The sequence below is a fragment of the Cryptomeria japonica genome, chromosome 4 (genome assembly GCF_030272615.1).
Source record: "Cryptomeria japonica chromosome 4, Sugi_1.0, whole genome shotgun sequence".
Lineage (NCBI taxonomy): Eukaryota > Viridiplantae > Streptophyta > Pinopsida > Cupressales > Cupressaceae > Cryptomeria > Cryptomeria japonica.
In genome coordinates this window covers 603,179,997-603,207,988 of record NC_081408.1, presented here as the reverse complement: position 1 = coordinate 603,207,988, position 27,992 = coordinate 603,179,997, and the positions used below count along the sequence as shown (strand labels likewise).

Sequence of the window (27,992 nt, the reverse complement as noted above, 5' to 3'; positions counted from 1 at the left end):
CCAGAGGAGACTATGTAGGAATAGCCGCAGTTGGAGATAGACATTCCTGAACCCTTGGCAGCAGCGAAAGTGACTATGGCTACCCTTTCCAGTTATCCCAGATTTCATGCCTTTCGATTGAAAGGTACATTACAGGGGCAACGAGTCATGAGCTTGGTAGATACAGGGGCCACTCACAACTTCATTGATCAGAAGTTGGTTGAGCGGCGTGGGTTACAGTCTGAGGTATTTGATGGTTTTGGAGTGAAGGTTGTGGATGGTGCAGTTTTGGGCTGTACTAGGAGGATTCCACAGCTTAGCATTCAGATGGGGGATTATACCTTGACAGATGACTTTTATATTCTACCTCTAGAGGTCTATGATGTGGTTTTGGGCATGCAGTGGTTACAGGGTATTGGGAGGTATATTATTGATCACCACCGCGTGCAATTAGAGTTCCTGTCTAGCGGGAAGAAGATAATTTTGAGGGCAGCTTCAGACGGTGGACCTAAAGAGGTGTCTTCTCGCAAGATAAAGACTATTATTAGACATGATGATGTGATTTGGGCTACACGTTGTTTGGTGAAGTCCAAAATACCTACACCTCAGGATGGCAGGGCGTTTCATGTTGATATTCAGTCGGTGATGAACCGGCATGGCAGAGTCTTTGGTGACATACCTCCTGGTGTACCTCCAGATAGAGGGTTTGAGCATGGGATAGAGATGGAGGATGTGGCTAAGCCAGTGATTACCACTCTGTATCGTCATCCTAGAGCATACAAGGATGAGATTGAGAAGACTATTCATGAGTTGTTGGACATGGGCTTCATTCACCCTAGCTCTAGCCCCTTTGCTTCTTCTGTGGTGCTTGTTAAGAAGAAGGATGGGACTCTGCGGATGTGTATTGATTACCGGGTGTTGAACAAGAAGACAATCAAGAACAGATATCCTATTCCACGCATTGATGAGTTGTTGGATGAGCTTCATGGAGCTATCTACTTCTCTAAGATTGATCTTCGTTCAGGCTATCATCAGATTCGTGTACGAGCAGAGGATGTACACAAGACTGCTTTTCGCTGTCACTATGGGCACTATGAGTTTCTGGTGATGCCTTTTGGCCTTACCAGTGCGCCAGCCACTTTCCAGTCCTGTATGAACCATATCTTCAACAAGCAGTTGAGGAAGTCGGTTCTAGTGTTCTTTGACGATATCCTGATTTACAGTCGTACTTGGGAGGACCATCTCAGACATGTTGAGGAGGTACTTAGCATCATGGAGAGTCAGTCTCTATTTGCTAAGTTGTCCAAATGTGAGTTTGGACTTAGAGAGGTCTTATATCTGGGTCATGTGATCAGTGTTGATGGGGTGAAGGTGCATGAGGAGAAAATTCAGGCGATTCGTGATTGGCCCTGCCCTCGGAACATACTGAGTTACGTGGATTCCTCGGTCTATGTGCTTACTACAGGAGATTTGTGAGGGGCTTCTCTCAATTGGCAGCACCCCTGACAGACCTCACAAAGAGAGGAGCTTTCAAATGGACAGAACAGGCACAGGGGGTCTTTGACAGACTCAAGGAGGTTATGAGCACTTGTCCAATTTTGGCACTCCCTGACTTCTCGCAGCCATTTGTACTTGAGTGTGATGCTTCAGGTGTGGGCATTGGAGCGGTGTTGATGCAAAACAGACATCCCATTGCTTACGAAAGTAGGAAGTTGCGTGATAATGAGAGGTTTTATTCTACATATGATAAGGAAATGTTGGCTATTATGCATGCATTAGCCAAGTTCAGACAGTATCTTGATGGCAGCAAATTCGTGGTAAGAACAGACCACAACAGTTTGAAGTATTTCCTTGATCAAACAGAGCTCAATGATCGTCAACAAAAATGGGTATGCAAGATCCAGGCCTATGATTTTGACATTGAATTCATTAAGGGAAAGAGTAATACTGTTGCTGATGCACTTTCTAGGAAACCATCACTTGCTGCCCTATGCTCATTGAGTGAGATTTCAGCAGATTGGAAGGCTCAACTTTTAGTTGAGTACTCCAAAAATCAGCATGCTTGTGAGATCATGGATGGATTGGTATTGGATGATAGGTACAATGTGGTGGATGATGTCATTTACTACAAAGGCAAGGTATATCTTGTTCCGGGTTCTCAGTTGAAGGAACAGATTCTGCATGCTTACCATGATACTCCTACCGTAGGACACCCAGGGTATGGTAAGACTTACAGGGTGGTTCGGGAGAGATTCTCTTGGAAGGGTCTCAAAGATGATGTTCTACGTCATGTCTGTGAGTGTATGACGTGCTAGCAGAATAAGTCTGAGCATGCTTTTCCTGTTGGTTTGTTGCAGCCCTTACCTATACCGGAACAGAAGTGGACAGGGATCGCTATGGATTTCATTACAGGTCTTCCTCGGGTTTAGGGGAAAGATTGTATCTACGTCGTAGTGGACAGGTTAACTAAATATGCCCACTTCTTTCCTATTGCAGTTGATTTCACAGCATCTCAGGTAGCTAAGCTATTTTTCAGAGAGGTGTTTAGACTCCATGGCCTCCCCAAGACCATAGTGAGTGACAGGGATAGCAGGTTCATGAGTTCTTTCTAGCAAGAACTTTTTAGGCTCGCAGGTACGGAATTGACACCTAGTACCAGCTACCACCCACAGACAGATGGGTAGACCGAGATTGTTAATAAGTGGGTTGAGGGGTATTTGCGTAGCTATGTGGTAGGACAGCAGAAGGCATGGGTACGTTGGTTGTATTTGGGCGAGTATTGTTATAATACTACACACCATATGTCTATTGCTATGACTCCTTTCAGAGCCTTCTATGGTTACGATGCATTATCTTTTGTTGATCTGGTTATAGGTGACAGTAGGGCTCCTTTGGCACAGGATTGGTTACAGGAGAACCAGGATATCATGAGATCTCACAGGGAGAATTTGCAGCAGGCACAGAATCAGCAGAAGGTCTACGCTGATCGGCACAGGACTGAGAGGGTATTTGAGGTGGATGACATGGTTTTCCTACATCTGCAGCCTTACCGACAGAGCACCCTTAAAAGGGGTGGAGCTGAGAAGCTCAAGCCTCGTTTTTACGGGCCATACAAGATTCTCAAGCGTGTTGGAGAGGTTGCCTATGAGATTGAGTTACCACCTGGCAGTCAGATTCATAATGTGTTCCACGTGTCCTATCTGAAAAAGGCACTGGGGCAACATATTGTAGCATCTCTCGATCTACCTCCCTTGGATGAGGAAGCTAAGCTGACGTTGGTTCCTGAGGAGATCTTGGAAGAGAGGGAACGCCGACTGAGGAGCAGGGTGATTCGGGAGTACTTGGTTCGCTGGAGGGAGAGGCTATTTTGCAGCATCCAGCTTTGCAGTTGCTTATGGGCAAGCATCTCTGAGAGGGGAGGACTGTCATGTCCCCTCTTTAGCTCTGTCTAGCAGAGACCTGTGAGTTAGCCTATTATGGAGTCTTGTAGGCTGGCAATGGTAGATAGAGACTCAGTTAGGATATTTAGTGTTTGGATTTGGTGTTTATGGCAGTAGTAGACCAGTTTGGAGCAATTCCTTCATTTTAGGAGGCAGTTCCTACTTTTAGGAGGTTGTGACAGCGTCTAGGGTTGGGGTTCCACGAGACCATTCCTTGGTTTCAGTTTCAGGAGATTTGGGTGTGTTTCCTAGTTTCTAGAAGCATCCCTAGATTTTAGGGATGAGACTGCCAATTGATCCATGATTTCCGACATCAGTCACAGACAGGTGACAGGTTCAGTTTCAGGCTTTTGGTGTGTTTCGACCTTTCTGTAGCTATTTGGGTTATATTTTTAATATATTTAAATATTTCCTAAGTTAGCGTTTTAATATTTTAAGTAAGGCTATGTCTATAGCCATTTCGGAGTATTAAGGGGTTTTTGGCTTCATCTGGATTTGTATGCCCATGTGTTATAGCTCGTTGGAAAGGTCTTGAACTTTTCTAAATGATTTTCACTTGTTAGGGTCTTTTTGGCGCTTGGAGTTATTTTATATTGAAAAAGTGGTGTTTTCTCTATACTTGGGCGCCCAATATTGGGAAATATGACTTTATATTAAAGCGCACTTTTCATATATCTTTAGGGTTCGATTTGGAAGGAAAGAGATATAAGGAGAAGGAAACCTAATTTCTCATTATCTTTTACATATTGAAAACTTGTTTGGTGCGATATTGCTTTGCTAGAGCAATTCTTCAATCTGGGACGCAAACCCCATGATTGGAACTTGCTGGGACGTAGCCCTCAGTTATTGATTGGCAGTGGATTCTTTTGGCATTGGCATTATTGGTCAGAGTGTATGCACTATTCATTGTGGAGATTTAGATTGCTTGGTGAGGGTTTTAGCAGGGTGGTTGAATTTCCCAGCTGGGGCGTGATTGTTTCAGCTTGGTGCCACCATTACAGCAGGTACACTATACACTGGAAGTGGTGAAGACTTTCATTCAGCCATAGCTAGTGTTCTTGGTTTGTGTTCATCATCTACCCTTCAGTTGGCACCATTATTGGATGTAAGCACATCCCCAGTGCATAGGGAATAATCTGGATATTATAAATCAGAAATCTGCCTGGTACGATTTGTATCAATTCTAATTTAATTGAATGTTCTTACTTGTTTCAGTTTCCTTCCTTATTTGCTGTTCTTTATTCATTACTTGCTTATATATTCAAAAAAAATACAAAAAGAAACCAAACATTCTGCAACTTCTCTCTATTCTGTAAGACCATTAGCAAAAATCACAGGAAAATATAGTTTATTATTTTAAAAATTACAGCAGATCAGCAAGGGGATCCATCAGGGATCTTTCATCTTGCAATACAAAAAAAAGACAAACCAAGAAGCTCATAAACTGAATCAAACTTTCAAACTGAGTTCAAATGTCTATTCTCTGAATATCACAAATTGAAAAAAGAAAAATTGATTAGAATCAGAAGGGGATTTTACACTACCTCATTACCCTCCATCCTCACCATAGCAAATTGCAACAAGAAGCGAAACCAAGATAAATGTTACTCTCCCTCCTAATATCCTTCCCCCTTCAAGCCCCCAAATAATTCCTGTAAGTTCTTCTTCACCATGGCTGACACTTGGAATAATTGATTACCAAAAAGACCAAGTTCACTTCTGTGGTTGTTGCCAAATTTGATGTTGTAGCCAAGCTGCTACAAATATCCCTACAGCCCAAGAAGGCTCAAACAACCTCAAGATTGATGGTTGATTCCTCCTCCAAATAAAAATATGTGCAAATTAGTGAGCCAATTGCTAATAGGAAGGTGACATTCACAATTTCCAAGTGTCAACTACCAAGTTAGTAGAAAGAAGTAAGAGAAACAAATAAGGGAGCAACTATATGAGCAAGTACAAATTTTAACTACATATATTGAGTTTGTTATTGATACCAAAGTTACAAGACTCCACGAGCCCACATGACCTTGGACTCAGACTCGGCCGAGTCTGGCCGGATCTGCTTAGACTCGACAATCTCGCCAATTCCCAAGCCTGAGACTCTGTCGCGCCCAACAAGAGTCATAAAGCAAAAATTATAAAAAATTGTTTGTTTTAACTTGGACAAAAGGTTAATATGTTTTCCTTCTTACCCTAAAAAGTCATTTTTATTGTTTGCAAACAGAAGGAAGAGAGAAAAAGAGGCATTTGAGCAAAAATATTGAGGCATTGAAGAGCAGACCAACATATAGATTGAAGAGGAGATTGTGATTGCTAATTGTTTGTGCAAGTTAGTAGCTTGCATTCAAGCATTTAAAGGAGTTAAAGAAGGATTTGGAAGAGGTCTCTACAAATTTGAAGGTGCATTTCTTCAATTTTTGAGCAAATTTAAAGAGTTAAGTTACATTTTTTTTGTTATTTTTTGACTTTTTTACTTTCATATTTTCATTTTATTGTACATTTGTTTTGTTTTTGTTTCATTTTGTGTTGATGGAAAAAATATGAAACTCTAGTTTTGATTTTTCTTTCTTTTATTTATTTTTTAGTTTTAAATTAATTAGAATAAGAGACATTATGCTGATTTTTTTCATTTATAATATATTGCAGCATAATGTCTCAACCTACCAGTAGTGGAAGTGGTGCTCCAAAGGCAGCCCTAGTTAGAAAGGATAACGCTTGGAAACCGGTTGGAATATTTTTTTTCACAAATAGAATGCCATGATGCCAAATCATGCAAAGGAGCACCCCTTGAGGCTATACGTGAAGTGCAAGCTCAATTAGAGGAATTTGAAGAGAAAAAATAATTAAAAAAGAAGCAAATGGAAGAAATAGCAAACATTGGTGGAGAGGCTTCTTCAAATCCTCGGCCTCCATTTCCTACATTTGGAAGTAGTGGTAGTGCGAGTGTGAGCATTGGGCCTCGGATTCATAAAAATAAATCCACATTAGATTCACTTTTTGTTCCACGCACTACTTCGGGTGCCCAACCATCGCTTGAGAGCATGAGTTGGAATAAGGAGAAGTATGACGCTGTGAAAATTGCAACTATAGATTTTTGGTGCTACAACACTGTTTCATTTCATGCAGCGAGGTATTCATTATTATTTTGATTTCTATGTCTTAATTTTTTTTCTTTTAAGAAATTAAGAATTTAGGAGTATGCCACATTGATTATTTTAATGTTTAAAGTTACAAATAAAACTTAATAGTAAATACTTATTTCGTTTATTTAATTTGTTTTACGTCTCCATACTGGCAAATTATGGTAGATGCCATTACTGTTTGTGGTCTGAGGATCAAAACCCCTAATGATGAGGAGATAAAAGGCCCTATTTTGAGTCAAAAGGTGGCTGATGTTAAAGCCAAAATTGCCAAGCAGCGTGAGATATGGAGGAAGGGTTGCACCATCATGACTAATGGTTGGACTGACAGAAGAAATAGAACACTGTTGAAATTTCTTGTCTCCTCATCAGGTAATTGTACTTTGTATTTTGTGAAGTATATTTAATAATTATTATTGATTTAGTGATTAATTTTTTTAATTTTTATTTTACTAAGTCGTTTTTTTTTTTCTTTCTTTGGTAGCACAATGTTTTTGAAGTCAATTGATGCTTCAAGGAAAATGAAAAATGTTGAGTATCTTTGTGGGGTGTTGGAGGAAGTGTTGGAAGAGGTGGGTGAGGAGAATGTGGTGCAAATAGTGACAAATAATGCAGCAAATTATGTTGCTGCAGGTAAACTTCTTATGGAGAGGCACCCCACCTTGTTTTGGACACCTTGTGCTGCTCATTGCATTGACCTCATATTGGAGGATTTTGGCAAAATTTCCTGGATTAAAACATGTGTAGAGACCAGAAGGAATATTTGTAAATACATATATAATCATGCTTGGGTCCTCAACCTTATGAGAAATTCCACAAATAAGAAAGAGTTGGCTCGTCCAAGAATTACCTGATTTGCAACAAATTGTATCACGTTGCAATCCTTTTCAATCCAAGACCGGTATGAAATGCATGTTTGTAATTGAGGAGTGGATCACATCATCATATGCAAAGCCCACTGCAGGGATTGAGACAACTGATCAAGTTTTAGATGAGCATAGCTTTTGGCGACTGGCCAAGGAGATTGTGCGGGTAATTATCTATTATATTTGTGTTCTCATTTCTATTTCATTTCCTTATTTTTATTCACACTTGTTTATGTAAAACTTAAAACTTAAAGCTTAATGTATCAACTTTCACAATGATCACAATTCATAAAGCCATTTGTTGTTCTCCTACGAGTTGCTAATGGAGAGAAGCTCGCAATGGGCTACATTTATGAGGGCATGGACAGGGTAAAGGAGGCCATTAGAGCCAATTATTCAGGGAATCAGGCTAAGTATGGTCCCATATGGGAGGTTATTGATCGACGATGGCACAATTTGCTTCATGGGCCAATACATGCCGCTACCTACCACCTCGTTCCAATTTTGCCCAGATTTCAAGGCCGATGACGAGGTGTGGAGTGGGCTCTACGAAATTGTAGAGCGAATGTCACCCGATTCATCAATTGGAGCACACATAGTCCATGAGATAGAGATGTTTAGGAATGCACAAGAAGACTTCTTTTCACGAGACATATGCAAGCAAAACTGGACACAAATGATGCCAAGTAAAAATCAATTCAAGGAATAGTTTAAGATTTAAATCTTAAACTTTTCTACCTATGATTCTATTACCATTATCGTCAACTCAAAGTTATAGAAAATAAGTAATTCTTATTATTTCTCATTTCAGATGCATGGTGGGAGATGTTTGGTAATAAGGTGTCAAATCTATAGAAGATTGCAATTCGTATCTTAAGCCAGCCATGTAGTGCTTCAGGATGTGAATGCAATTGGAGCATATCCGAGCATATTCACTCCAAAAAGCCCAACAAGTTGGCGGTGCAAAGGTTGAATGATCTTGTGTATGTTCATTACAACCTTCGCCTCCATCACAAACAAATCTTGGGCATTGACACATCTCCTATCACTTTAGAGGAGGTTGATCCACAAGCAGAGTGGAATATTGAGGTTGATGATCCTATCTTCAGCGATGAAGACTTGGAATAGGTTGATCAAGTGGATCGAGAGGCAGAGGCAGTAGTGATGGCAAAGGAGAAGGCTAGAGAACGAGGAGACCTATTGGAGGACCTCGAGGATGATGTGGATGAGGATGATGATGTCACTGAGGCTGAGCTCAAGACACAGGCAGATATCATGGCTGCTGAACGTTCCAAGACCTATCTTAGGCTCACACGTAGGACGGATGTGGGGTCGAGTGGTCACTGATATTCGTCCCTCTGAGCCTTAGACTTTTAGACTCTAGCTTTTATTTTGATATATGTTTTAAACTTTTGATGCCATGGATTTCATATTCCATGAATTTTGTAGACATTTGACACTATTTATATTTCTAATGTGTTATTTAGTTTAGCTTATTTCCTTCAGCTCAAGCCTAAAATTTGCATTTATACTTATGTGATCAATGTAAACTTGTGTATGTGTTCAAAGTAGCTTCTATTTGATGAGATTATTGTGTCTTTAAGATTTATTTATTAAAGGATGCATGAAACAGGTTTTAAATCCTTAAAAATCTTTGAATTTCTTGGGTTTTTCAATTTGTCGAGTTTTTGCCGAGTCTGGGCGTCGAGTCCAAGTTTCGAGTCAAAAGTCAGCTTGTCGAATCCGAGTCTTGTAAATTTGATTGATACATCCATATAACCTCTAAAGGCTATTCCATCAATCCCTTCAAGTGCCTCTTTGGGATACATAAGTAAAGAGAACAAAAAAATCAGCAAATACGAAACATAGGGTAGGGTAACAAAATCATGTTCCTAGATGGTCTTAAATTCATTGAAGAGGATGAAAGAATGTTCTTCCTTTCTTCTACTAGAAATTAAGATATCATCAAGGTATGCAATGACAAACTTATCAAGGTATGGCTTCAGCACTTGATTCATCAACCTCATGAATGTGTTGGGTGCATTTGTCAATCCAAATGGCTTGACCAGCCACTCATACAATCTGCCCTTTGTTATGAACGTTGTTTTCCATTCATCCCCTTCAAGATTTCTGATTTGTTAGTACCCACTCTTCAAGTCAATCTTTGTGAAATACCTTGCTCCAATAAAACAATCCATTAAATCATCCATTTTGTGTAATGAAAATCTATATTTGATGATGATTTTGTTGATTGCTTTGGAATCAGTACACATTCTCCATTCACTTCTTTTCTTTGGTGCCAATATTGCGGGTACAGCGCAAGCACTGAGACTTTCCCTAATCAGCCCTTTTTCCAACAACTCTTGGACTTGTCTATTCATCCCCTTATTTTCCATACGCACCATTCTATATGGTGCCTTAATTGGCAAACTTGAGCCTAGAATCAAATCCATGCAATGACTTATTTCTCTTACTGGTGGCAATCCATTTGGCAATTCATTCATCATTATTTTGGCATATTCATCTATCAATTCTTGGATTTCTATAGGTAGTTTTTCCCCTTGTCTACAATCACTTTTTGTGCTGGTTGGGAAACAAAAGCAAAGAAAACTCCTCTTTTCTTCAAGTCCTTCAAAACAATCTTCCTTGAAATCAAACACACTCTCGAATTACCTTCCACATCTTCTTCCTTGTCCTTCATGGGGTTCAAAACAAACTCTTTCCATCCTTCTTGATGGTATATTTGTTATTCTTTTCATCATGAATAGCCTGCCTATCAAATTGCCACGACCTACCTAGTAAGATGTAGCATGCATCCATCAATATTACATCACATAAAACTTCATCCTTATAATTTACCAATTTGAAAATTTACTAAACATTGTTCTCTCACCACCAATTGATGCTCCTTCTACAACCATGAGACTTTGTATGGGCTGGTGTGTTTTGACTTTTTCAGCTTCAATTTCTTTACCATCTCTTCAAACACAATGTTGTCTATGCTACCACTATCCACAATCACTTTGCAAAATTTGCCACCTGAGTTGCATCTTGTTCTAAACAAATTTCTTCTCTGAAAAGGTTCAAGTTCTGCCTTCTCCACATTTAAAAAAATCCATCTCAACATCAATGACTCTCCATCCTCTAGATCCTCTCCATGCTTTGTAGTTTCTAAAACTTCATCCTTAGCTTAAGCCACATGCACTTTGCCTCCTTTCCCTCACCAACACTTTGTTGGATTTGTGGGCATTCAAAATCTCTATGCCCAACTTTGTAATGTCCCCTTCCTAGGTGACAAGCAATTGAGCAGGGATTGGCCTATCATCTGGTTCCCGTAGGCCAGTGAAGTGAAGAGGGAACCCATACTGAGGGTTGTGGAGTTGCGCAAGGGCTTTATAAGCCATTTTGGATGTTTAGAGACAGATTCCTTTTCTTTAGGAGGGATCCCTATTTTTTTAGGGAGGACTACTAGTTGACTGGTTGACCACCGGAGGGCCACAGAGCAGAGCAGGATCATTTTTGAGCACTCCCAAATGTGTGGAGATAGTTTCCTACTTTCTAGGGGAATTCCTATTTTTTAGGGGATCACTGCCAGTTTGCCTGCAGCATTGGGGTAACATCCTCGGTTAGGTATCTTCAATCAAATTTCAGTTCTGAGACTCGAGGAGCATTTTATGAATTATATGGGAAATATTTAATATTTCCTAAGATGGATCTAAATAAATAATAATAATGTATTATTATAATAAAGTAACAAGTTGGGGCCACCTTGTGCCATGATGCCTAGGAGACATGAGCTAAGTTGTTTTTTAAAAACAACTTAATTTTATTAATAGGGGAGCCTAAGGGGGTTGAGGGAGACATAAGGAAAAGAAAAAAATTAATAAAAAAATGCAAGGGAACCCTAAAAACGAATTAGGGTTTGAGGCCAATAAAGAAACATGTTGGAGGCCATGTTGGGCATTCATTATTCATTGTTTTGGTTGATTTTTGAGAATATTTTCATTCTTTCAAGTCTGCAACATGGTTGGCAAGATTCTGGAGCAAAATTGGGGACGGAAACCTCCAATTTTTGGTGTTAGGACGAAATCCCTTTCACCTTTCTACATACCGATTTGATTGGAATGCTCATATTTGGCCGAGGGCAGAATTCAGAGATTTATTGACAGTTACAGCAAGTTTACAATCTGATTTTCATATCTAAGCAGGTATTAGGAGATATTTCAAAGTTTTGTAGCAATTTGAGGTCAGCCATTCATACCCTAGCTGAATCGTACCACTTGTGACAACCTGGGACTCCAAAAAAATAAATACCAGGGTATTTACTTGGTTCTTTGATACAAAAATTATTGTTAGCAGCTAATAAGAAGAATTCCAATGGTTATTTGGTAAAATTGGTTCATTTTGGAGCTATAGGAGCAAATAAATGGGTACAAAGCACACCAAATTGGAGCCTCTCCTGGGAGAAGTTCAAGAATTGCATTGGATTCAAGATTTCTTTACATATTTGTTTTAGATAATTATTGGATAGGTGAATAAAGCTTATTGGAGTCATCTGCCATAGCTGGAAGTGCTCCAATCTTGTTATTCCTCATTTTCAAGCTAATAAAGTCTGCCTCCAGCCAGCTTGGACACCTGGTAGGCCAACTATGCCTATGTTGATGAAAATTAAACTCCTATTTGCTTACATGTATTGCTGATCAATAAACTCAGAGTCTGATTTTTAATTTTCAGAATTAGAGTAATTTCTATTTTGCAATTATTCTCTCAAAGCATCTCTCAAAAACTTCAAAACTCAAAATTACATAAAAAAACCCAAAATAATTATATGCTGGCCAAAGAATTGAATCAAACAAACAAATCAGCTGTCAAAATCAGACATTGGCATTTTTTAAACTTCTCCACATTTGTAAGATGTACCAGTGAATCCTCTACCTCTTCCTCTTCCAAAATTTCCTCATCCTCTGAAGAATTCACCTCTTCCTTGAAAATCTCCTCTAGCTCTTGTTTCTTGAATGTAGGAACTCATCTGAGAGGTACCAATGTCATCCTGTTTGGTAGAATAGCCTCTTCCACCATTATTTCATCCTCTACCACGTGCATTTTTGCCTCTTCCTCTGTTATCTCTCTATTGCTTTCTATTCAACTTCTCTTCGTCCTTCAAAGCACACTGATAGACCTCTTCTACATTATGCAATTTGAGCAAACTTATTTCATCCTAAACTGACATACGCAAACCATTCAAATACTTGGAAACTTGCTCTACATCATCTTTAGTGTTGCCTACTCATATGCTCAATCGGAAAAATTCCTCTGTATTCATTGACACGGGTCTCTCTTTGCTTTAGATTCTGCAATTTTCAGAATAAGCTTATGTGATAGTCTGTTGGCAAAAATTTCGCCTTCAACTTTGTTACCATTCTATCCCATGATTTTACCTTCTCTTTACCTCTTCTTTGTCTATCTATTTGCAAATCATCCCACCATAGGGATGAGTGACATTTCAATTTTGTAAATGCATACTTCACTTTTCTATCTTCTGTACATTCCAAATCAAAATACATCTCCATCTCGAAGACCCAATCCAACAATTCATCTAGGTTCAAGATACCATTATAGCTTGGAGGGTCAAAATGGGGTCTGGTGTTTACTCTGGTTATGGCTTGAATAAACCTTTCTTCTCCTTGATTGAGCCCAAGTTGGTTTTCTTCTTCTACTACATCAACATGTTCATCTTCATCATCACTTACATCCTCAACATGAAAACCTCTATGCTATGTTGTTTCAATAGCTTCAAGCCTGGTTGCTATTCCCCTTAGCATCTCCATCATGACAGGCTCTACACCACTACATGCCCCTCTTCTCCTACCATGTCCTCTATGTGCCATTACACATAAGTTCTTTGCAGTTGCAATTCCTCTATCTTTCTCTTTTTACTCATGACAAAAATCTCCTTTAGAACTTTGTAGTTTTGACACCTTCAATTTATTTCTCACTCTAATACCACTTGGACCAGTTGTGCCCAAAAAAAGGCCCAAAAATGCAGCACAAATATAACACAAATAGGAAGTTCAATGCACAACAACAAAGATATGATGTCCTTTATTGAGATATTTAGAAAATAATTGAGAATTTACAACAATGTCAAAAATTGTGTCAAAATTCAATTTTTCCTCATATTTTGGTTTGCACATTCGATCACACTTTTCTCTATAAACTTTCAAATGCTTCCAATCTCTACCAAAGTCCTTCTCCGACATAGTCCTCCCCCCAATTGGCAATTGTCAACTTTCTTCCTTCTCTGATGGTAACTCCTCGCCTTCTCTCTTTTGTCTATCGTAACCACCCAAACTATTGGCAATTTGAATTTATATACAAAATGTGAGAGTTCAATGGTCATTCAGGTGTTTTAATCAAACACTTACACGTGGTAGAAGAAAACACCTTCCTTTCACCTTCTTTGATGACTACCAATGAGAATATGGAAGAGTATTGGAGGTTGAAAAGGTTAGGATAACCTTATCAAGCCCTAAAACAAGTTCTAAAACTCCCTCAAGTTTTCACTTTTAATAAATTACTTGTTCATGAGATATTTTCAGGTTCCAAACCAAGTTAGAGGACAACTTCAGGTTTCAAAGGACTTTTGAGAATAAAGCCCTTCCTTGATACATTACTTTTACAACCTTTCAAAAAAGTGAACTAATTCATGAACTTGTCAATTTCGCTGCCAATGATGTGAGAAAGCTTGTCAAGCTTGAGATGAGTTAACAAACCTTCATCAGGCCCTAAAATTGGTTTTAAAACCAAGTGAGATGGCCAATCCTTCTTAGAAATCTTTGATCTTCAATTTCTTATCAGACTAAGTTGTGGTTTGAAGAAGTCCTTTGGTCTCCAAAGAACATTGTGTAACTGGAATCTTTGTTGCTTTGACACGAAGAAAACTTGGCAGGCTTCTCCATGTTATAAAAACTGTCTAAAATTTAGGAGATGAGGATTGCACAAACACCCAGGATGCTCCTGCATCAGTTTGTGAAAAAGAAAAACTCATAGGGGCAAGTCTCCTCTCAATTGAAATTAATAAATCGTTTCCTCTTGTTTCTCATTATTTTTTTGAATTTTTCTTCTAAATTCTCATTGTGCTGTTTCAAAAAGTTGTAACTTAAGTCATTCTAATGACTTTAAAAAGTGTACTTCATTTCCATAACTCAAAAAGAAATAAAAAATTATAATTTTAACAAACAGTTACAAGGAAAAGCCTCTATATTCAAGGCCACTTTGTTTAAACAAAGATTTTTGTTTCTTACAAAAAAACACATTATACAAGGGTTTCAAGAGAATTTGAGCTCTAGAATTTTGAAATGAGGAATACTATGTCATGTTATTTCCCTAGTGTTGTTAATTTTTCTTATGCCAAATTTATAGCACATTTTAGATGTCCTCTTTACATTTTTTTGTGGATGCCATAAATCATATTGATCAAATTTCATTAACTATGTTATATTGAAAAAGAAAAACAGTTATTTTCTAGACTGTGTCAAAATCTCCTATTTAGAATATATCTTTTCTTATGTTTAGCTATGTTCTTTGTTTCTTTTCAGTCATACCAATGCTTGTGAATCTATTTAAATTTATTGTGGAGGGTGTAAAACTTTGTATTTATACTCTAAAGTCTCTACATAATAGAATCTACCTCATTTGTCAAAGAAAAACTAGACTCGTTGCTTCACATCAGCCTAACTAGAGTTTCTCCCTAGTTTTTTCTTTTTCTTTTTCTTTTTCCTTCGTACTTTGAGGTGAAAAGTGCAAAAAACCGAAAAACCCTAAGAAACCCCATCATACAAGATAGTTACCCCTCTCAAACCCAAAGGAGAACCATTAACCTATTAAAAATTTCTCCAATTGGTACAAAATTTGTTACTGCCCTATATAGAGTCAATATAATTATTCACACCAGCAACAACAAATAGATTTGCTAGCAATCATGAACTTAATTTCTTCTAAACTCTTCCTTTTGAAATGCACTCTCAAACTCTAGAAACCCCTCTATGTGATCCACACATCCAAACTTGGTGCATTAAAATCCTTCTAAGACACATTTGAACACTTTCTTGACGCAATGACTTACTTTGTATTGGTGAATTGATGCTCTTGGATGCATGCATTTTGACTTGATTGAATTTTGAATGAAAATAGGTTCCTTTACATTGGCACACACCACTATCTAGGCATGCTTGAATATTGAAAAATGTTTGCCTTTTATTGTGATTTGATCACTGAAACAATGGATAAAGAGGATTTGATCTAAGCAAGCAAATGGATGTCTTTGTATGGACTATGGAGTGCCTTATAGCTCCAAGAGTGTGCCTAAATGACATTTATGAAACCTATCAAATGATTATTTCGAAAAATTTGTCATTATTCCCAAAGAGTAAACCTTCTTCACGTGAGTGTATGCCTGCACCTAGAGGATACACCCACTTTCATGACCTTAACCAGTTTTTAGATTTGAAAGACTTCTTGCATCAAGACAAATGTCCCCAAGAAAATTTATCCATTATCTTGCAAACATTAGAACACAAAAAAAAAAGACAAAAAGATGAGGTAGATTGTATGAGACTTGATCATGAGTTTTTGAGAAAATAATAGAGTTCAGTCTAAAAACTTGAAACAACATGAAAGTTTCATATAGGTACAATAGATCTCACCTTACATGTTGCTGCCAAATGTTGGATTTAGTAAGAGAAATGAAGCAATAATCTGCAAAAAATTGTGATTATACCCGATTAATTGCAAATCGTGGAGCTAGCCAACTTTTTCGTTGAAAAAATCCAACTCATGAAAAAATCATTGACCAAATTTTCAATGATTTTTCCAATTTAAATCAAGTTAAAAATCCCCAAAATAGCAAAAAAAGGTAAAAAACCATCGCAAAAACCCGCCAAACCCTAGGAAAACTCACAAAATTAACAAATCACTCAGAAATAGGGTCGATTCTGGGACAGAATCAGAATCAGCACAGAATCGACATGGAAAGAGTTTGTTATTTTGTCCCTTAGTTTTCTTTCTAAACTTTGAAAAACCTTAAATAGAGGAGTGGAAGAAGCATTGCAGTCATCAACCAAATTTGAAAGGGCCTCAAGCAACCGATGAATCTTCTCTAACATGGCTTCGATATTTCCCGAGCTCTCTGCACGCCTCGCCCCATGGATTTTGATGTGAACAAGTATATAATTAATATTAAATACTAAATATAAAATTATAACTATTTGACAGGGAAGGAGCTAACCCCTATGGTTTACAATTAATATCAATGTTCCACGGGGACGCGTCCCCCCCCCTTTTTGGGCGCGTCCCCCCGTCAGGGATGTCTCGGGGACGAGGGGACGGGGACGCGACGTCCCCCGCCGTCCCGCCACCGCCACCCAATCGCCGCTGGGATGTGGAGACATCTCCGCGTCTCCCAGGGAGACGTGGAGACGTGGAGACGTCTCCTCGGAGACGTCTGGGCGTCTCCTTGGGAGACGCTCAGGCGTCTCCCACATCCCCATGCCTAAACAAATTGAAAAAGCCACATTTTAAAAAACATGTGCCTTTTGAGGAGATTAAGGGGTAACCCTAATTGGACGTGGGCCCCACCCAACCCCCCAAAACAACACAAAAGCATGTTTCTTTTAGATTTAACTCTCATTTTGGTAAACTGATTTTTTTTCCAGCAAGCTAAAGAGGAGGAAAAACTTGAAGAAGACTGATTGAAGGGGTGAGAAAAGCTGATTGCAAGTGTGATAGGAGCTAGAAGAAGCAAGAAGAAGAGGAAGCAGAAGATTCTTCTACATTTTGGAGAGATTTTTCAAGGACAAGGTAGGGTTTTTCAACTTTTTCTTGTTTTATTTTGAATATTTTCTGATTTTCATTGTTCTATGTCATTTTTGGATTTTTTTTCCCTATTCATCTCAAGACTCAAAATGAGATTTGATGTTGAATCGAGGGATTTTGCCCTCAAGATTCAACATCAAATCTCATTTTGAGATGAATAGGAAAAAAATTTAAAAATATATTGTTAAACTAGGCTGATTTTATTTTTATTTTTATTTTGTGAAATGCAGTGTCAATTTCACAATGAGCTCCCAAGGCATGAGTGAAGATGAGATGGAAATCCATTCTCATAGTGAGAATGATTCAGAATATGAACCTGAAAATGAGGGGGGTGACCATGGGGCTAATCCTAGAGCCCAATCTAGCTCTATGGCAAGTGCACTAGCTAGTACAGGTTGCCCTTCAGAGTTGTTGGCACCATATGCTAGGGGTCATTTTGATCCTAAGTCTCCTCTAAAACAGTTTGCTTCACGAATATCAGTACAAGGCACTGCATCACATTCAAGTGGGGGAACAAGGAAGTGGAAGTGCAATATTTGTGACACAGAATGGTTCGGTAGCATTAGTAGGGTGAATGCACACTTTGTGTTTTGGAGAGGAAAAGGCGTGAAACATTGTAAGTTTTTGGAGGAAGCCAAAAATATACAGAACAAAATTGAGTTTAACAGGCTTTGGGGGGTTCCAGATGACACAAATATTTCAATGCCTACTACTTTGTCTGCTAGGGCAGCACTTCATACTTCTCATGCTTCGCAAACAGGAGGAATGATGTTTGGATCTCCATCCACTTCCACTTCTACTGTCGCCAGGGCTGGGAAACGTAAGTTGCAGAAACCACAGAGCAACCCCATTACTGATATGTTTAATGTGCAACTGAGAGATGAGATAGATGAATCCATTGGCAAGTTCTTCTTTGCCAATGGCATTCCATTTCATGTTACACGGTCTCCTTATTATAGGGAGATGATGGCTATGGTGGCCAAGGCAAGACCATCTTATGTGCCACCAGGGGAGACGAAAATGAGGACCTCGATCTTGGATAAATGCTATTCCAAGATCAATATTTTGATGGAGAAGATGAAGGCATGTTGGGTGGCATCAAGGTGCAGCATAGTTATGGATGGGTGGACGAACATTAGCCATCGTCCACTCATCAACGTCATGGTCACATGTGCAGAGGGCCCATACTTCCTTAGAGCAGTTGATTGTACAGGGCATCGTAAAGATGCTGATTTCCAGTTTCAGGTCCTCAAGGAGGCTATTGAGGAGGTTGGGCCACAAAATGTGGTCCAAGTAGTGACAGATGCAGCCCATGTGTGTAGAGCAGCAGGGAGACTCATTGAGGCAGCCTATAGACACATTTGGTGGACCCCATGTTGTGTGCATGCCATGAAAAATGCACTCAAGGACATGGGGAAGATAGACTGGATTAGAGGAGTGGTCACCGATGCGAGAGATGTGCAGATGTTTATCTGCAACCACCACACTTCACATGCACTCTTCAGGACCTTCGCGAAGAAGGAGTTCTTGAAACCAATTGAGACTAGATATGCATCCTATTTCATTCTCTTGGAGAGAATGATTGAGTTGCAAGAGGCATTGCAACTCATGGTTATGACTAATGAGTGGAATAGGTGGGCTGAGGCCAAGACAGAGCAAGGGAGAAGGGTGAAGGAGATAGTGAAGAGTGATGTGTTTTGGACTGATGCGAAATACATTGTCTCTATCATTTCTCCAGTATTCCAGGCGATCAGATATGGGGATGGGGATGCACCTAACCTTGGAGAGGTGTATGAGTGCATTGACTCTATGCTTGACCAGATGAGGGCTACTGTGCGAGTGAAGGACCCCTCTTTAGCATTCTACAATGAGCAAATCCAACCTATCATTCAGCATAGATGGGACAAGTTGAACACTCCTTTGCATATGGCTGCCTTTGCCTTGAATCCTAAGTGGTACAAGGCTAGACCGAGTAGACTGACACCGATTCAGGATGATGAGGTGAAGGCGGGTTTCTTTAGGTGCATAGAGAAGATGTTTGATTCCAGAGATGTCGGCACAATGCGCACTGAGTGGGGAAGATTTGCCACTCTTAGAGGTTATTCAGATGCAGCAAAGATGGATATAGACAGCATAGCACAGGAGGACCCACTTTTATAGTGGAATTGTCATGGCCCGAAATCTTTGACCACCGCTCTAGCCATCCATCTGCTATCCCAGGTTTCCAGTTCTTCAGCTGCTGAGAGGAACTGGTCTACATATAGCTTCATCCACTCTCTTAAGAGGAATAGACTTACCTCTAAGAGAGCAGAGAAGCTTGTGGCTGTACACAGTGCTTTGCGTCTCATGGACCGCAAGACACTTGTGTACAAGGAGAGTCCAGTGACACGATGGGATGTAGAGCCAGAGGAGCCTTCACAAATTGATGAGGATGATCCTACCACTTCAGATGCAGGGCTAGTTGGTGTGAGCTTGAGGGACCTTGATCCTCAGGAGTCCAGCAGTTCCAGTGAGAAGGAGTTCGCAGATGATTAGAGGCCTCCATTAGCTACAATTTGAGTTTTCAGTTTTGTCATTTTGTATTTGAATCTAGTCTCTTTTGTAATGCTATTGCTACACATATTTGTATTTGGCTACTCATTGTAATGATGAATCATGTAATCATCTTTATTATTATAGACTTTGCAATGGCATTAGATATTCGTATTTTCGTTTTCCTTTTTCGATATTCATATGATAGAAATGAGAAATCTCCAATTTGACAATTTCATTTGTCAAATTTTATTTACTTTTAGCAATTAGTTACGTATCACTAATCTAAGTAATCTTGGTATTTCCTATAGTTTCATTTGAAATCTAATTCTTATACTGTTATACTGTTATACATCTTTTCAAAACTAGTTTTCAAGTACCATATGTATATGTATAAGTATATGAGCACCACCACCCCGCCACCCCCCCACCGCCGTCCCCAAATTTAGACCCTTGGTCCCCCCGTCCCGGAGACACGTCCCCCCGTCCCCGACGCCCGTGGAACACTGATTAATATTATAAAGTACTTTTGAAATTTAAACTATTATAGACTATTAATATATATTAATAGATATATAACAAATTATAAATTATAAATAATGTATATATTTAATTTTTAATATATATATTATTTTATATGTTTTTATATGATTTTTAATTTTTAATTAATACATTTATTTTTTGCTTAGACAAAGACATACAATTCATTATATGAGCAATATATCCAAAGTACTCCATGAAATAAATCTGAATGATAACAAACAAGCTTACATACTTGTAATAAAACAGCCTCAACACATAATCATTAACATTTGTTTCCACCTAAAATAGTAGTTGCAAGCTAGGTATTGCCAAAACCAGTGGCTTGCTAATCTTTACTTCAACTAAACAAATGCCTTTTGTTAAATCTTATCCCATTTAAGGGACTTACCAATTGCTGTTATGGAATATATAGCATTACAATTGTGGAATATGATTTGATAAGCTTTCTCAAATGTTGAACTATGTAAGAACCCAACTTGGCTCTCCTCTGCTGATTGTTTCTTTTGAATGCAGTAGATTTGAATTTGTTTTGGTTTTTGAATGTTTATAGATTTTTTTGTGTTTTTTTGGTAATAATGAGCAATGAAACAATACTGGAATAAACTCCTATGCTTAAAATAATACTGAAACAATAATATTACTGCTGGAATTAATTTACGAGACTATCAAGGGAATGTTGTTCTGTTTTATGGCCAAAATGCCTGGGAAACAAATTTATTACAATGTAAGATAAAAAACCTGATTTTTGCTGTCCCAATAGTTGAAAAATCTGCAAACTGCAAATTTTAATTTTTTTGAAAAAAATACTGTTCACGCGGTACTGTAGCAGTCCGTACGGCGGCACTATTCACGCGGTACTGTTCACGCGGCACTGTAGCAATCCGTACGGCGGCACTGTAGCAATCCGTACCGTACTTGTTAATCACCAAAATTTCTTCAATAAATCTGCAATAATTTCTCGTGAATTTATTCTTCAATCTTGCGCATTTAGATGCAAATAAGACCTCTGAATGAAGTCTTCCTGAAACCAAATATCACTAAATATTTCATCAGCTCAGATGGTGAACATTGAAGCAACTACGTCCTCCAATGGTGGCTGAAAACCCTAGTCTCCAGAGCAAAACCCTTTCAATTTCACAATGTCAAAATAAAATAGCCATTCTCTTCTTTCCAAACTCAACGCTATATATCCTTTTTGCAAGTCGTGCCCTAATCCTCTTAATTACAATTTTGCTTGTAATTTCATTTAATTTCACTTTGGGTGTCAAAATGATTTTAATCATTAAATGGGCATTTAATTTTAATATTTCAATAGTCTGGCTCAGATAATTTAATTAAAAACATGGCCCCGTCTAATGATGAGTTCACCCTCAAGTTAAGTGATTATAATATAAAGTCACTTTATAACTTTATTATTAAATCACTTAATAATAAATGCTAAGTCATTCAAACTTGTCTAACTCCATGAATATTTTGAATTTAGCTATGTCGTCTGAAACTGGAGCTCACTAATTGACCACCCATATGACCATGATGTCTGCTAAAAATAGCTGGGGTCCATCCCCAACTGCTAAAAATAGCTTGGCCAAGCCAAACTCAAAGCAAAACTCATCATAAACAAACTCTGGCAACCCAGAAGTGTACTCTGCTCTGTCCCCCGGAAGATCTCCATGCCAAGGTGACCCTCTATCCAATCCTACTAGCCTACGAGGGTCTCTGATAGGCTAATCACAAGCTAGAGTGATGTCTCTAGCTAGAAGGGGACATCACAAACTACCCCTAGAAAACTCCTTGCCTCAATCACAGTGAAAGTCTTGGATCACCTCAAAATGGCTTCCACTTTTACTAAATTCCTAACAGAAGTTGGATTGCTGTCTGATAAATTTTGAACTCAGTTACTTCATAGACTTGGCTAATATTTGATCTCAAACTTAGATAACTATTTGGTGTATTTGGTGAATGCCCTATTAAAAAGCTAACTGAATATTTGCCTATGTATTCAGCAATATGAATATAAACAACAAAAATCTATTTTCTACAATTAATGGATTAAACTCTATTTTATTTTCTCTCTAATCTCTATGCTATAGAAATGCACTTAAGTTTTTTAAAAAATTGTTTCTCTTTTTCTACAATGTTTTGCTTCAGTTTTAAAATCCGATTTTTTCCCCATTATTTCAAAAACTCTCATACTTTTGGTTTGCCGATTTTTTCCCCAAACAATTTTTGCTGCTATGGAACTGAAGAGTATGAACAATAATCAGTACCCATATTTATGATACTCTAACCAACAACACATAGGTTTATAAGTTTGTTGTGCTTCCTATTTTATAGCAGCACACAACTATTTCCATGCTCAAATCCCACTTATCTCTCTACTTCTAACCTGTAAAGTCCCCTTTTCTAGGTGGCATGAGATGAGCGGGGGTTGACCTACCATTCGAGTTCTTGTAGGTCAACGACATGGTTAGGGGACTCATTCTAAGGGTCATGGAGCTTTGCAGGGGCTCTGTGAGCCGTTTCGGACCTTCGAACAAGGTCTCCTATTTTTTAGGGAGAATTGGCAGTTGACTGAATGACCACCTGGGGGACCAAGGAGCAGAGCAGGATCCTTTTGAGCAGTTACAGGTGTTTGAAGAGAGGTTCCTACTTTTTAGGGAGATTCCCTACCTTTTAGGAGGTTGTGGCAGTTTCCATATTTGAGGTTCCACGGGACCATATTATGGTTTCAGTTTCAGGAAGATTGGGTGTGTTTCCTAGTTTCTAGGAGCATCCCTAGATTTTAGGGATGGGACTGCTAGTTAGCTCAACTTTTCCGACATCGGTCACAGATAGGTGACAAAGTTATATTCATGATTGTTTGGTTATTTTGGGCTGCTATTGGATATCTGGAGATATTTTAATATATTTAAATATTTCCTAAGTTAGCGATTAAATAAATTAAAATAAGGCTATGTATTTAGTCATTTCGGAGTAATAAGGGGTTTCTGGCTTCACTTGGGTTGATATGCCTATGTGTTATAGCTCGTTGGAAAGGTCTTGAACTTTGCTACATGATTCTCACCTTCCGGAGTCTTTTTGGATGCCTGACACTATTTATTTGCAATTTAGTGTTATTTTCCTATAGTTGACATCATAATTAGAAAATAACATTCTTTTCATAATGCACCAACTTTACTCCCTTTTAGGGTTTGTCTTGGAAAGGAAAGGAGATATAAGGAGATGAAGACCTAATTGTTCATTATCTTTTTACACAATCAAACTTATTTTGTGAATTTTCTCTAAGTGAGTGATTCCTCATCTGGGACGCAAACCCCAAGATCTGGACTGGCTGGGACGTAGCCCTCAGCAGTTATTGGCATTGGATTCTTCAGGCAGAGTGCATAGTTGACAAAGATTGAGTACACCATTCTTCAATGTGGATTCAGGCTGCAGAGTAAGGGTTTCAGCATGGCAGATTGATTCTTCAGCTTGGGCGTGATCCTTGCAGCCTTAGGGCCGCCATTTGCAGCAGGTACATCCCACGTGGAATGTAAGGAATGCATGCATTTAGCCTTAGAGGTATTCTTGATTCATGATATATTATTTTGTGAAGAACTTGGAAGTTGCAGGTCTGCAATTTACAACAGCAAGCAGGTTTGAAACGGAAACCTCAGATTTGGTCTTCAGGAGGACGGAATCCCTTCTACAAGAGGCACGTGGAACACATCAGAAGCTTGTTTCAGGCATATTGAGGGTCATTTCAACAAGCAAACTCAGTAATCATTAGCAGCAAGGTCATTACATCAGATCTGAGCAAGAATACATTCAATTTCAGTGCATTACTTATTTCTTTTGGTAGTTGTACTGTTTCCCAAGGGGGTCGTACCATTACAGATGGTTGTGGAGTGATAATAAATAAAATGGAGGGTTTTAACTCCATTTCTTGTTCTTAACTTCATTGTTAGGATCAGCAAGGACTATGTAGAAGAAATCACAGTCATCAGGCTTGAATTAAGATCACGGTGAGCAAAACAGTGAGGATTTAAGGCTAAAATTGTATAATTTTGCCTGGCAGAATTTGGATTTCCAGCTGGTAATTGGGTTTTTGGCCCAATTTGTTATTGGTAATTCATTTGGAGGTAGTATAAGTGTATTGGTACATCTAGACTGCCCTTGTACCTTCAACTCATGCCTACATCCATTTCTGGATAGCAAATCAGCAACAAACCCCAGCGCTGGATCCGTGGTATGTTTCTAATTGTTTTGGTGAATGTATCTTCACTCCTAGTTGAATGTAATATGCTGTCATAAATAAAATCAGAAGCTGATATCTTATTTTGAGTTGAACTCTATGTTATTATTGGTTAATGGTTGCAATCCCCATCACCAAAAAAATAAACAACACTTTCTGCATCTTCTGTCTAGTCTCTAAGAACACCAAAAGGCTCTGAAAGATAGTTTATTAATTAAAACTTATCCAGGGCAGCAAAGAACCCATTTAGGGATCTTTCATAACCTATGTAAAACCATTTCCTAGGACAGTCTAAGCACTAATAAACACTAGCTAATAGGATTAGATATATTTATTTAATCCCATCCACTAACTTATTTAAGAATACTAACAGGCTTGGTAAAAGAAACTTATACTAATCCAACTATATCTAATAGTTCCCAACAGATAGATTCTATAGAAGCAAATGACAAGAGAGCTAATTTGAAAAAAATTGGGCAATCTTAAAATTCAAGGAAATGGGTAACTGTTTAATGATAGTTAAAACAACTCCACATAAATATATTAAGGAAAAGTTGAAAACTTCGCTTTCAAACCTGCAATAGTGCAGGTCTCAAGACCAACCAAAATAATGCAAATAAATAAAAAATGGATGCTTCTTTTGAAACTTTTGGGTTTTATAAACTACTTACTGGAAACGGATAAACTCCTTAAGAAAAATATTTGCCTTCAGTATTGTTATTATCCATGGGCACATTCACTGAATCAGTACTAAGACTGCTACAAGATTTATCATTATTAATTAAAGATTTCAGACACATTGCAGAAGAGAGAATCTAGAACTAAAGGATGTAGCAGCAAACCACAAGCTTGTGAGTATGTCTCAACCTGGTCCGAGGGAAAACATATTCCTCCCCTTCCGGCTCAGATAAGATGTCAGCGTCACCCTGCAAATCAGGTATCTCTGGTGGCTCTTCTGTAAGATCTACCTCTTCACCCAGTTCCTCTAATTCTTGTGAGGCTATCCCCTTAACCATGTAGTCGTGCTGATTCAGGACTTCTAAGGCCTCAAAATACTCCTTCAGTCAAATGTGATAGTATGTTAGAAAGAGTCAAAGAAAAAAATTAATATGAAATTCCATTTGCATTCAAAAGAAGTTCATGCATAGAAAGCAGAATGGCAATTCAATAATACATAGTGTAACTGCATAGATAGTATTGAAAATTTGCTTGGGATAATAATAATGAACGGAATCTTTATATATCAAATTTCTCACTGCATGTTAAGAAAAACCATGAAAATGAACTCCAAATCAATGCTCTGACCGATAAATATGTCAAGCACTTTAATCTTCACAATGTGAATTTTGCCTCTCATGGCTTCGAACAAATGGGCAGTTTTATATGTAAAACAGCATCAATTCAAGGTAGAAGTTAAAACAACTGAAAACAAGCATGACATTAACCACACTAGGGAGTGTAGCCTTACCAAATGATTTCAAATTTAAAAATAAAAGAAATCCATGGTTCTTACCTCATTGGTGAGGTTAGTCGATACACAGGAAATTTCATCATCAGAATCTTGAACATCTTGTTCTTCTTCTATATTCTCTCTATATAATTTCCCAGCAGTGTCAACTTCCACCATAGAACTCTCACTCTGCAAAATGAAGAAAAAAAAGTCAAGAAAATAGAATGGAGAAAAACAAGAAAGAGACAAGAGCAGGTCTCTTATAGATATTATAAATTACTATCTTCTAAAACAGACAAGTTCGTTCTTCTCCAAAGTAACTCTAGGGAGACCTGGTTTGATTAAAAGAACCTAATGACTATACAATGCAAAGTTCAATAAACTTGCCAGATTTTTTTCTTGTGAATCAAATATTTCATTCTGGTATTCTTGTAAATGAGGTAGCATTGAGAAAGATTCCTTAAGTGCTGCATTTTCTGCCTCCAACAAAACTCCTCTACGAATCTCTTCTTTGAGTGCCTACACCATCCCCAAAAAATACTTTTTATGGCCTTTTATTGCTAGAGTTAATCGCAAAGGCTTTCACTTCAAAAAATAAATAACAGCAACAGTAGAATATTTGCAAACAAAGCACAAACTATAAAGTCTTGAAAATAGTCAGACATTTTAACATTTAAGTGGCATATATATTAACTTTAAAAAAAGGCATTAGCATCTCCATTCTAGAAATCTTTTTTTTTCTCTGTTTTTTTGAAGAGAAAATGGCAATAACCTACCACTAAATGGAATGTCAGGCCACTAATATGCCACAAATGCTGATTCAGTCCAAATCTACTACATTAACAAAAAATAGTCTGTCATGGCAAAGATTCATTGCATATACAACAAATAGGTATTATTTTCCACCAATTATCCACTTTTGCAAGATAGATATCATGCTTACTGTTACATTTGAGTAAGGTGCTCACAGTATATAGAATTTCAGTAGCAAAAACATGATGTGATTTATGGGCCTCATGTGATAACACTCGGTCATATATTTCTCAAGCATTGCTAGTCATTGATCTATAATCTGTATGCTAAATGGATGTCAACCAAGACTACATTTGGTAGTTAGAAAGCTAATGAATCTGCTTTAAAGGGCATCCCCTAAGAAGCACACTCAAGGATTGGTTTAAGACTTTAAGTACAAATTAAGAAAAATGATGCATAATTGTTAGTATGGCATTCATCATTATTTATTAACACCTATCTCTACTAGAACCTAGTGACAATATAACTTATAATTACCAACAGGAGCCCTTTCATGTATTAAGCAGCTTCTGAAAACAATGGAACAGCTTATCAAATGACTCTGAACCTAAAATAAAATGTAAAATGGATACAATTAATTTATAATATCTATATCAAATAATCTCAAGAGACACAACCAACTTGACAAAGATGTTGTCCACAAACTTGTACTTTCCATAAACTCACCATACACAGTGTTGAAAGATGAGAAAGAAAGTAAACATGGACTTTCTGAATAATATTTTGAAACAAGTATTTTACAATATATAAATTTAGATTTATATATGACAAAAAACCATGTTACAGAAAAAAAAGAGAGGTAACATTTCTAATGCTAAACAAGATTTCAACCTACCATAAGGACTTCTATTTAAAAACAAATGTTGTGTTAAATTATTAATAAATGTTCAAACAATTTTTACATTATCAAATCTGAACGCCAGTGATATCCAGATAAGTTACAAATATATTTCACCGTCCAAGTTTGAGGAGATCCACAGATAAATTTATTAGAATCAAAGAATCTATAAGCATCTAAATCTGACATATTTCAGCAGCACAAGTGTATTGGTCTTCAACAAAACATTGGTAGTAACCATTCTATATGGCTACCAGCAAGGCACCCCTATTAATCTGCAGAAG

General features: G+C 38.0%; 1 protein-coding gene across 2 annotated transcripts in view; it reads right to left on the bottom strand.

Moving 5' to 3' along the window:
- LOC131061083 (uncharacterized) overlaps positions 1–27,992 on the bottom strand; it is a 187,014-nt gene that overhangs the window by 58,693 nt on the left and 100,329 nt on the right. For both annotated transcript variants that reach the window (XM_057994592.2, XM_057994593.1), the window contains 3 exons: positions 26,445–26,576; positions 26,121–26,246; positions 25,475–25,665 (listed from right to left, as the gene is read on the bottom strand). In XM_057994592.2, the coding sequence (XP_057850575.1) occupies positions 25,475–25,665; positions 26,121–26,246; positions 26,445–26,576 (449 nt within the window). The remainder of the gene's footprint in view (positions 1–25,474; positions 25,666–26,120; positions 26,247–26,444; positions 26,577–27,992) is intronic.